At 53.0% G+C, this 12,332-nt stretch overlaps 1 protein-coding gene across 4 annotated transcripts in view; it reads right to left on the reverse strand.

Moving 5' to 3' along the window:
• The window catches only part of FARP2 (FERM, ARH/RhoGEF and pleckstrin domain protein 2), a 99,687-nt gene that overhangs the window by 32,076 nt on the left and 55,279 nt on the right, over window positions 1-12,332 (reverse strand). For all 4 annotated transcript variants that reach the window (XM_018039820.1, XM_018039818.1, XM_018039821.1 and 1 more), the window contains one exon: window positions 7,256-7,403. In XM_018039820.1, coding sequence (XP_017895309.1) covers window positions 7,256-7,403 — 148 coding nt within the window. The remainder of the gene's footprint in view (window positions 1-7,255; window positions 7,404-12,332) is intronic.

A 12,332-nucleotide genomic window follows, 5' to 3' on the forward strand; every position in this document is an offset into this window, starting at 1 on the left:
TCTGTTTTAGGAAGAGCACTTTATTGCTCTGATAAAGCTCTGAGAGACTTTTTTGCCAGTGTTAGCAGAGAGCATTTTGCAGCCATCCCAGCAAGGACAGCGCTCCGGAGGGCTTGGGGGTGCAGGGATGGAGCAGAGCTGAGTTTCTCAGCGAAGGAAAGAGAGGAGGATGGAGTGATCCCAGGGGGGCCTGACGGACCCAGAGCCGGGGCTGAACTGCGGACTCCCCAGACAGAGTGAGCGCTAGGGCCCAGACCCCGGCTTCTAAACACTCTTCACCTTGAAGACTGGGACTGTCTGCTCTTCCAGGGTGGGGCAGGCAAGGAACAAAGGAACCTCGACCGTGTTATTGTGTGAGAAAGTAAATAAGTGCTGAGAAAGGGCGGGGAGATGCCAAAAGGCACAGACGTCACCTGAGGGGTGATTTAAAGACCAATAGAAACAGTAACAGCAGACCAAACATCAGATCACAACCCAGATCACAACCCGAGTAGCAGGAGGACCAGGAGACAGTGCACGCGTCCACAGAGACGAGATAAAACCGACAACCTGAATCACAGCCCGAGTAGCAGAAGACCAGGAGACAGTCCACATGATGAGAAAGCCCCTCCAGCAGCCTGAATAATGGCATTTTAAAAGCAGCCTTTCGGCCACTGTGAGGGAAGTTCAGTCTTAAAGTATCTCTCCACAAATACCAACTACAAAGGACAAAAGTCTCCTTGCGGGCTTCCCTGGTGGTGCAGTGGATAAGAACCCCCTGCCAAAGCAGGGCCCACGGGCTCCATCCCCGGTCTGGGAGGACCGCGTGTGCCACCGAGCAGCTGAGACGCACCGCCACTCCCGAGCCTGGGCACAGCAGCGAGGAGGAGGCCTGCTCACCACGGCCGGAGAAGGCCCGAGCGCGGCGGCAGAGACCCAGTGCGGCCAACCAGCAAAGACACAGCCTGTGGGAAGGCAGCTTGCAGCGAAGAGGCCTGTCCGCGCCTTCCGAGCAGGTGCCGGATGCCGCCCCCGGCAGGGACGGACAGCGCGCCCCCCGGCCCGTGACTCGCTGCCCAGGCAGCTTAGTCTCAGCAGCAGCCGGGCCGGGCCGGGCAGGCGCACGTCACGAATGACTGACCCGGACCTGGGGCACCGCAGCCGTGAGGACAAGGAGAGAAGGGAGACACTTCCCGCTGACGATCCTGGGCAGACCCTGGCCGGGCGGAGCAGCTCAGCCTGGGTGGCAGCATCTGAGATCATGAGGCGGGCGCGCCTGGGGAACCCAGGTGGGGGTCCCCGGTGAAGGGGCTCGCGGTACACTCTTGTATTTGTCTGAACTTGAAAAAGCTTTTCAGAATAGAAACTCTGAATGTGTGGAAACACTCTCTGGCATTTTCTTTTCTGTCCTTGGTCTTCGTGACCATTTACCCTTTTCCACAAGCTCAGGATGGGGGGACGGCAAGATGAAGAATGCGCTCCATTCAACATACAAGCCTAGCACTTTAGCCGTAAGGCAGGCTTGGAAACACGCACAACACGGACGCAGAGGCGCCGAGGCCCGTCCCCGGGAGGGGCAGAGGAGGCGTGTCCGCGGACAGAGGCAGAGGGTCAGCGAAGCCGGGCGCGGCGGGACCAGGGCCCGGGAGGGCGGCGTCGACGTGTTCTGGAATCGGGGCAACAGCTGCACGATTCTGCGAGTATATTAATACTGGAAACGCTGACTCATGCTTCTGAAGGGTGGGCTTCACGTTCTGTGAATTCCGTCTCAATTCCTTGCATTCCTAAGAGATGTCCCTGAGATCCCGACTCAAACGTCAGCCCCCACCTCCCTGTGCGGCTGACACGCAGTCACTCCACCTGCGGCTCAGAATGAGACACTGGAGGCTTCTCAACTCCATCCTCAAAACCAGCAAACCTTAAAACATCAACAGAAGGAAAGGCCGCACCTCAGCTCCCGGCCCTGGACACAGGGGCTCACGGGAGGCGGGAAGAGGGTCTGTCCGACAACGCCTGCGCGTCCACACAGCTGGCTCACGCTGCTGTCTGTCTGGACCGCATCCCGCGGGACCGCGTCCACCCCTCCCTACGGGCCCCCCAAATCTGACCTGTGCTGTTGATCATGTGAGTGCTGCTCACAAACTGGGCAGGGGTGGATCGCAACTGCATTTTCCTCCTATATATGTAGTGCTCCCAGAGCTGCTAACTGTCTCTCCATAATTTTCTATGTGCCCGTCACTGGTTCAGCTCAAAACTTCCCTGCAGACCTTTAAAACTCTTCAATGTGATCTCACCATGACATCTCTGACCGGCTTTTTTTTTTGGTTGTGCCATAGGGCTTGCAGGATCTCAGTTCCCTGACCAGGGAATGAACGTGGGACCCAGGGATTGAACAGGAGACATGGGTTCGATCCCTGGAAGGGAAGATCCCCTGGAGGAGGAAATGGCAACCCACTCCAGTATTTTTGCCTGGAAAATCCCATGGACAGAGGAGCCTGGCGGGCTGCAGTCCATGAGGACAGAAAGAGTTGGACACGACTGAGCGCGTGCGCACACACAGGCCCCACAGCAGCGAAGGCGCTGAGCCCTCACCTCTGGGGCCCCAGGGGACTCCCAGCCAGGCCCGCTTCTTCCCTGGCAGTTTCCCCTGGAGCCCCTGCGCCCTTCTGCTGACACAGGTTCTCTGCATCTGGGCATGGCCACCCCCTCCACTCCTCAACACGCCGGCCTGTGTCCTCGGCTCCACCTGGGTCCTCTCCTGCACCTTCGGCCTCAGAAGGCTGCACGGGGACTGAGTTTTCTGAAGAGCGGCATGTCTGGAAATGCTTTTGCTTTCTTCCTGGGTAGGAGTCTGGCTGCACAGGTGCTGGAAATGACTTTTTTTCACATTTAGAACCTCCATCCAGCGGTGTCCAGCCCGGCGGCATTTCATGCCTCCCCGCCTCTCCCCAGGAAGCCCTCTGATCTTCTGTGTTCTGACATCTCAGACAGACAAGTCCTGCCAGATCTCCCTTCACTGGGAGTAAAGCCTGTGGGCACCTTCCACCTGGAAACCCGCGCCTGGAGGTTTGGACGCTTCTCCTCCAGTAACATCTGTAGCAATTCCTCGGCTGCCGTTTGGGTCCAGCCTCCAGAATCCTGGATGCTGGGCCGCCTGGGCGCTGCTGGAGTTCCCTCTCCTCCTCTCTCCGTCTCTCACCCTCTGTCTCTCTCTGCTTTGCGGAGCTCTCAGCCTCCCAGGCCTCCTGCTGCCAGCCTGCGCCTCTCCGGGCCCCTGTGTCCCTGCGCCTGGCCGGCTCTCGCTTCAGGGTGTGGGCTTTACTTCTGAGGCTTCTTTGAGAAGGTCTGGCGCACACACTCAAGGTTGGTGGTGACCCTGCTTTGAGCCAGTCTGTGGGCACCGTTTTCCCAGCAGCGCTCACTCACTTCTCTGTACCACATTTTGGGAATTCTCACAGTATTTCAAACCTCTTATTATGCCTGCTAAGGTATTTGTCATCAGTGATCTTCCACATTACTTCTGCAAAGGGATTATGACTCTCTGAAGGCTCAGATAACGGTTAACACTTTTAGCAACAATGTACTTTTAAATTAAAAAAGAAAGAACATGAAGTATAGTAATATACTAACAAGGCACCAACCTGAGTCCAGACTTAGCGTTCCCCTCTCCCCTCTGTCTTCCCTGGTGGCTCAGACGGTAAAGCGTCTGCCTACAGTGCGGGCGACCCGGGTTCAATTCCTGGGTCGGGAAAATCTCCTGGAGAAGGAAATGGCAACCCGCTCCAGTACTCTTGCCTGGAGAATCCCATGGACGGAGGAACCTGGGAGGCTACAGTCCATGGGGTCGCAGAGAGTCAGACACGACTGAGCGACTTCACTTTCATTTTCTTTCTCTCCTCTTCTGAAAGCCTGCTGACTCTAGTCACCATCCGAGGGGTGCCGACGCCACAGGGAATAAATCGTGTGTGTGTGTGTGTGTGTGTGTGATTTCCTCCCTTTTCCCCACAAGAGGCAGCAAGTCACACACACAGCTCTGAGCACTCTCTCCCCGTAGCAGCGCATCTCAAAGGTCATCCCGTTTATTAGGACAGCGCCTGCATCCTCGGGACAGGTGGCCAGTGACCCCGTGACGTGGGTGCAGCGCCGTGTGCGTTGTAACCAGCCTTCTAACAGTTAATTACCAATATTTTACTATGACAAACCAGGCCAGAATAAAAACTCACAAGAGAGAGTCTACGCTCATGCTGAAGCTGTGCCCGCTCCTTGGGGGCGAGGCGTGGGGCAGAGAGGCTTTCCTGCTTGCGCACCTCCTCCAGCCCCGAGTTTCTGCTTCTCTGAGTCTCTTCTTCCCACAAGTTTGACACCTGCCCTGCAAATACCATCTTCCTTGGAAAGAAGGCTTTCCTCAAGTCCCTGGTTCTCCCTGTCACCGTCTAAGTTTAGCAGGAGGCCCCAGGTGTGCCCAAGTCAGGGACCGTCTGGTAAGCCCTGGCCAGGCACCGCCAGGGGACGCTGGTCTACGGGGCACTAGGCAAGGCCCAGCATCTCTCCAAGGATGCTTATTAGTTGGAAGAGAAAGAGCAGTAACGACACAGGGGAAGAACCAGAGCGCATGGGGTTAGCGTTCGCATCACCAGAGAGGCCAGGTGGTGCTCGAGGTCACCCCCGAGGGGTCATGTGTCCCCTGCACGTGGCCCAGCTGGGCACCGTCCCTGACTCTAGCCACAGGAAAACGGTACCCGGTCTGGTCCAGTCTTCCGGGTCACAGGCAGCTGCAGCATGACAGCTGAACATTATGGCTACTTCTAGACTGCATCCTGTCCTGCAGGAAAACAGGAGCTGCGTGGACATGACCGGCCAGGTGACAAGGGGGACAGACCCGTGGATTGAGGGGCCTCAGTGAGAGCTGCACAGCAGCCCCGACAGGGCGTGGTCTCCTCCTGGGGAGCACACAGACGCCCTCAGGGGAAAGGGCCCTGCGAGGGCAGCATACCCTCAAGGCTTCAGAACGTGCGTGTGTGTCTCTGTGTGTCTCTGTGTACATGTGTGCACACGTCTCTCTCTCTGTATATGCGTGTGCCTGTCTGTGCGTGTACAGCTCCCCAGGTAGTGTTAGTGGTAAAGCGCCCGCCCGCCAGTGTGGAAGACCTGAGAGGTGTGGGCTTTATCCCTGGGTCGGGAAGGTCCCCAGGAGGAGGGCAGGGCAGCCCACTGCAGCACTCTTGCCTGGAGAGCCCCACGGGCAGAGGGCCTGGGGGGCCACAGTCCATGGGGTCGTGAGGAGCCAGACGTGCTGGCAGCGGCCCAGCGCTCACTGTGCACCCGTGTGTCGTGTGTGCGTCTGCGGGTGTTTGTGTGTAAGTGCGTCTCTGTGTGGATGTGGTCTGTCTCTGTATATATGTATCTCTGTACGTGTGTGTCTCTGTGTCTGTCTGTGTGTGTGTATCAGTATGTATGTGTGTGTATATGTGGTTTGTATGCCTGTGTTTGTGTCTGTGTATCTGTAGGTATGTCTGTGTATTTATGTGAGTGTACATGTGGTCTCTGTGTGTGTACATGTGGTCTCCGTGTATATGTCTCTGTGCATATGTGTCTCTGTGTGTGGATGTGGTCTGTCTCTGTATATATGTATCTCTGTACGTGTGTGTCTCTGTGTCTGTCTGTGTGTGTATATCAGTATGTCTGTGTGAGTATATGTGGTTTGTATGGCTGTCTATCTATGTATCTGTGTGTGTACATGTGGTCTCTGTGTATGTGTCTGTGTGTGTGGATGTGGTCTGTGTGTTCATTTATGTGTCAGTGTGTGTATATGTGTTCTGTGTCTGTGTGCTGCTATTTGTACGTGATCTGTGTGTGTGTGTGTGTGTGTGTGCGTGTGTGTGTGTGTGTGTGTGGAGGGGCAGGGAGTGAGAACACGGGCCTGGGGAGAACTCGTGTGATGAGCACGTGGGACTCTGCGTGCTCGTCTGATTTTCCGTGTTTTCAGATCGTCTGCGATGAGTCTTTGAAGAGGAGGCTCTGAGGGCTGGCCAGCAGCTCCCAGGGCTGGAGTGGGGACCCCGGGGTCAGAAGCCCACATGCAGGCACTGCCCTCCACCTCCAAGGGGAGGCCCCCGCCCGGGGTGGGGCGGCCGCTCTAACTGTCCTGCCTCCGGCCCCGCCGCCGCGCCCATCCCCCTCGCCTTCCGAGCTCCCAGCTGCTGACAGCCCTTGCTCTCTGTGGTCTCCCTTCCATTCTTGGTTCTCACTGATGTCAAGTTTAAAAAATTCCTTCCCTGTTATTCCAGTGGGGGTTCTGAGGGAGTGGAAATGGATTCAGTCTGCCGCCTTTAACCCAACGTCTCTAACCCTTTGCTTTTGCAATTTCTTCTGGTCATAGATGGCTTGCTCTTTTCTGGAAGAATGACAGCCTCGATTCAGGGCTGCGCTTGCCCCTGTGTGCCGGGCAGGGGCCGCCGGCAGAGGGCGTGCGAGTGGGGCCTGGGCACGGCGGGGCCTGGGCGCTCAGGAGGCCACACCGCTGACGCTCTAAGTGCAAGCCTGGCATTCTTTCCGACAGGAAACTGAAATTTGATTCCTGATTTTAAAAGAGAAAGGAAGAGAAGGCAAAACTAAGCGTTCTTGGCTGGGGAGGCTGGGCTCAGACCGGCTGTCTCAGGGCTGCGTGAAGCCCGTCGTGGAGGGAGGCGCTGCAGCGGGAGGCCTCGTCCCTGAGGTGCCAAGGTCCTGGGCGGGACCGAGCCAGCCAGGGTCCTGGAGTCCAGGCAGCCCTGCGCCAGGGACGCCCCTGGAGCCCAGGCAGGCGCCCGCAGCTGCTTCACACCACCCGGCCCAGCACGCAGATGCAGATACGTCACCAGAAACACGGCTCGGGGCCCTTCACGTATCTCCTCCCGCGCGCACATCCAGTGGGTGCAGACGGCCCCGGGACCACGGGCACGGCCCGAGGCTCTCCAGGTGGCCCGGGCTCCTGCACTCAGTGGGACTGTGGCCCGCGGCGGAGACCCCACGCGCAGCAGCCCCCCCACCGCCGCCCCCGCCGGGGCAGATGCCGCCCTGCAGGGTGCTCTGAGCCCCCGGGTGAGGTTCCGGGGGACGACCTTCCAAACAGCATTAGAAGGAAGAGTGGACTCCGGGACAGAGTCCAGGGCTAGGAAATGACCTCTCTAAGGGGGACAGGCGGGACCGTACAGTCCAAATGCTCCGCCTCCCAGTGTGAGGTGACTCGGCGACAAAGACTCACCAGCGCACGTGAGGAGGGCACCCCGCCACCTACCTGGAACACCAGGACGCCCGTGTGTGAAACGGCCAGCTTGATCTTGGCCCCCTCCCGGTCAGAAGCCGAGTGAAACCTGATGCCGTACATGTCCAGCTTCCGGGCAATTTCCAGCACCTGGAAGTCTGACTCAGCCGGCGTCTGGCCCCTGCAATGAAAGACAGCAAGTTCACAGCGCTCCTGAGAGCAGAAACTCAGAGACCAGAAAACAGAGCGGACCCACAAGCAGCCCAGGGGCCCCGGTCTTCAGAGGGGCAGCCACGCCCTACAGAGGTGTACCCACGACGAAGGCCGCTGCACAGCGGCCACAGAAAGTGGCCCCTCCCTTCCGGTCGGTGCTCCCCAGGGGCAGATACTTTCTTTGCACTCCTGAGATGCTCAGCCTTATAATTTTATCTTCATACAGACAAACTGACGTCCAAACATTACAGGCAGAGACGAATACTAAAGACGGGACACAGCACGTATTTAATGGCATTTAATGGTATCTCAGTGCGTCAAGGCTGTATGTTGTCACCCTGCTTATTTAACTTCTGTGCAGAGTACATCATGAGAAACGCTGGACTGGAGGAAACACAAGCTGGAATCAAGATTGCCGGGAGAAATTTCAGTAACCTCAGATATGCAGATGACACCACCCTTATGGCAGAAAGTGAAAAGGAGCTAAAAAGCCTCTTGATGAAAGTGAAAGAGGAGAGTGAAAAAGTTGGCTTAAAGCTCAACATTCAGAAAACGAAGATCATGGCATCCGGTCCCATCACTTCATGGGAAATAGATGGGGAAACAGTGTCAGACTTTATTTTTTTGGGCTCCAAAATCACTGCAGATGGTGACTGCAGCCATGAAATTAAAAGATGCTTACTCCTTGGAAGAAAAGTTATGACCAACCTAGACAGCATATTCAAAAGCAGAGACATTACTTTGCCGACTAAGGTCCGTCTAGTCAAGGCTATGGTTTTTCCTGTGGTCATGTATGGATGTGAGAGCTGGACTGTGCAGGAGGCTGAGCGCCGAAGATTTGATGCTTTTGAACTGTGGTGTTGGAGAAGACTCTTGAGAGTCCCTTGGACTGCGAGGAGATCCAACCAGTCCATTCTGAAGGAGGTCAGCCCTGGGATTTCTTTGGAAGGAATGATATTAAAGCTGAAACTCCAGAACTTTGGCCACCTCATGTGAAGAGTTGACTCACTGGACAAAACTCTGATGCTGGGAGGGACTGGGGGCAGGAAAAGGGGACGACAGAGGATGAGATGGCTGGATGGCATCACAGACTCGATGGACGTGAGTCTGAGTGAACTCCGGGAGATGGTGATTGACAGGGAGGCCTGGCGTGCTGCGATTCATGGGGTCGCAAAGAGTCGGACATGACTGAACAACTGGACTGAACTGAACTGAACTGAACTGAATGGTATCTAACGGACGTCCCTGGTGGCTCAAGTGGTTAAGCGTCTGTCTATAATGTGGGAGACCTGGGTTTGATCCCTGGGTCAGGAAGATCCCCTGGAGAAGGAAATGGCAACCCAGTACTATTGCCTGGAAAATCCCATGGACAGAGGAGCCTGGTAGGCTACAGTCCATGGGGTCGGAAAGAATCGGACATAACTGAGCAACTTCACTTTCATTAAACCCACTTCAAAACGTTAAAAGGTACAATGCTAATCATTAGAATATACCTTTATAAAAATTAAATTATGCAAATGAACAAAAATAGAATCACCAGAACAAACAGCGTTATCCTTGCCTGGCACACAGTCCGCAGACAGTGAGCAGCTCCAGGGCAGGCGCTCAGGATGCCCAAAGCCTCCACGAGCGACTTCCATAAACAGCTCGTTTTCCTTCTTGCTTCTGAAAGCCTGAGTTTTGGGATCTTTTAGGAATAACACGACTGCTTGGCTTACCATTCTTGGAATTTCCATCCTTTGACGAAAACGTACGTCCTTTGAAGCTGACTAGACACTTATCAACCGACACTCTGGAAACAGCAAGGTGATGCCCGCTGCGCGCACGCGCCTTCTTCGCCTGCTCACCTCTTGGTGGACACTGTTTCCTGGGCATCGCAAGGAGCGCAGCTGTGAGCAGAGGGCTGCGCGCATCTTGTCCAGCCAGGGTTTCTGTTTTCTTTCGATAAACACCCAGGAGTGGAATTTTTTATTCAATTTTAGATTTTTTAAATTGGAGCTGGTTTACAGCGCTGTGTTAGCTTTTGGCGCAGAGCGCAGTGAATCAGATGCATATGTGTGTGTCTCCTCTTTTCTGGACTCTTCTCCCGTGGAGGCCATCACAGAACTGGGTCTAGTTTTGGTTTCTTGAAGGGCCTCCAGTTTGTCTCCCACGGCTGCTGCACCGATGTGCGCTCTCACCAACAGCACGCAAGGGCTGCCTCGGCTCCACAGCCTCCCCGATACTTATTCCCGTCTCTTTAGAAAAGGACATATAGCTGAGGTGCAATATTATAGAAGCTACAGGTGTGTCACAGGGTTCATAGTTTTTAAAGGTTACATACTCCATTTATAGTTGTTATAAATACTGGCTATATGTTTAGAAATCAGTGAACTAAAATGAACCAGAATGGGTGAATTTAATTCAGATGACCATTATATCTACTAGAGTGGGCAAAACCCTTTCAGAAGAAATGGAGTAGCCCTCATAGTCAACAAAAGAGTCCGAAACGCAGTACTTGGGTACAATCTCAAAAACGACAGAATGATCTGTTTGTTTTCAAGGCAAACCATTCAGTATTACAGTAATCTAAGTCTATGCCCCAACCGCTAATGCCAAAGAAGCTGAAATTGAATGGTCCAAAAGTGAAGAGGAGCTAAAAAGCCTCCTGATGAAAGTGAAAGAGGAGAGTGAAAAAGTTGGCTTAAAGCTCAACATTCAGAAAACTAAGATCACGGGAAATAGATGAGGAAACAGTGGAAACAGTGTTAGACTTTATTTTGGGGGCTCCAAAATCACTGCAGATGGTGACTGCAGCCATGAAATTAAAAGACGCTTACTCCTTGGAAGAAAGGTTATGACCAACCTAGATAGCATATTCCAAAGCAGAGACATCACTTTGCGGACTAAGGTCCGTCTTGTCAAGGCTATGGTTTTTCCAGTGGTCATGTATGGGTGTGAGAGTTGGACTGTGAAGAAGGCTGAGTGCCAAAGAATTGATGCTTTTGAACTGTGGGGTTGGAGAAGACTCTTGAGAGTCACTTGGACTGCAAGGAGATCCAACCAGTCCATTCTGAAGGAGGTCAGCCCTGGGATTTCTTTGGAAGGAATGATGCTAAAGCTGAAGCTCCAGTACTCTGGCCACCTCATGTGAAGAGTTGACTCATTGGAAAAGACTCTGATGCTGGGAGGGATTGAGGGCAGGAGGAGAAGGGGACGACAGAGGATGAGATGGCTGGATGGCATCACGGACTCGATGGACACGAGTCTGAGTGAGCTCCGGGAGTTGGTGATGGACAGGGAGGCCTGGCGTGCTGCGATTCATGGGGTCGCAAAGAGTCGGACACGACTGAGCGACTGAACTGAACTGACAAAGACCTACAAGACCTTCTAGAACTAACACCAAAAACTCATGTCCTTTTCATCACAGGGGACTGGAATGCAAAAGTAGGAAGTCAAGAAATACCTGGAGTAATAGTCAGATTTGGCCTTGGAGGATAGAATGAAGCAGGGCAAACGCTAACAGTTTTGCCAAGAAAACACACTGGTCATAGCAAACACCCTCTTCCAACAACACAAAAGATGACTCTACACATGGACATCACCAGACGGCGAATACTGAAATCACTTTGATTATATTCTTTGCAGCCGAAGATGGAGAAGCTCTATACAGTCAGCAAGAACAAGACCAGGAGCTGACTGTGACTCAGATCATGAACTCCTTATTGCCAAACTCAAACTTAAATTGAAGAAAGCAGGGAAAACCACTAGACCATTCAGGTATGACCTAGATCAAACCCCTTACGATTATACAGTGGAAGTGACAAATAGATTAAAGGGATTAGATCTGATAGATAGAGTGCCTGATGAACTATGGACAGAGGTTCATGACACTGTACAGGAGACAGGGATGAAGACCATCCCCAAGAAAAAGAAATGCAAAAATGCAAAATGGCTGTCTGGGGAGGCCTTACAAATAGCTGTGAAAAGAAGAGAAGTGAAAAGCCAAGGAGAAAAGGAAAGATGCAAGCATCTGAATGCAGAGTTCCAAAGAATAGCAAGAAGAGATAAGAAAGCCTTCCTCAGTGATCAGTGCAAAGAAACAGAGGAAAGTAATAGAATGGGAAAGACTAGAGATTCTTCAAGAAAGTTAGAGATACCAAGGGAACATTTCATGCAAAGATGAGCACAATAAAGGACAGAAATGGTATGGCCCTAACAGAAGCAGAAGATATTAAGAAAAGGCGGCAAGAATACAAAGAACTATATAAAACAGATCTTCATGACCCAGATAACCAGGATGGTGTGATCACTCACCTAGAGCCAAACATGCTACAGTGCGAAATCAAGTGGGCCTTAGGAAGCATCACTATGAGCAAAGCTAGTGGAGGTGATGGAATTCCAGCTGAGGTTTTTTCCAGTCCTAAAAGATGATGCTGTGAAAGTGCTGCACTCAATATGCTAGCCAATTTGGAAAACTCAGCAGTGGCCACAGGACTGGAAAAGGTCCGTTTTCATTCCAATACCAAAGAAAGGTAATGTGAAAGAATGCTCAAAGTACCACACAATTGCACTCATCTCTCATGCTAGTAAAGTAACGCTCAGAGTTCTCCATGCCAGGCTGCAAACGTGAACCAAGAACTTCCAGATGAGTCAAGCTGGATTTAGAAAAGGCAGAGGAACCAGAGATTAAATTGCCAACATCTGCTGGATCATAGAAAAAGCAAGAGAATTCCAGAAAAACTTCTACTTCTGCTTCATTGACTACACTAAAGCCTTTGACTGTGTGGATCACAACAAACTGTGGAAAATTCTTCAAGAGATGGAAATATCAGACCACCTTACCTGCCTTCTGAGAAATCTGTATGCAGGTCAAGAAGCAACAGTTAGAACCAGACATGGAACAATGGGCTGGTTC

The sequence above is a fragment of the Capra hircus genome, chromosome 3 (genome assembly GCF_001704415.2).
Source record: "Capra hircus breed San Clemente chromosome 3, ASM170441v1, whole genome shotgun sequence".
Lineage (NCBI taxonomy): Eukaryota > Metazoa > Chordata > Mammalia > Artiodactyla > Bovidae > Capra > Capra hircus.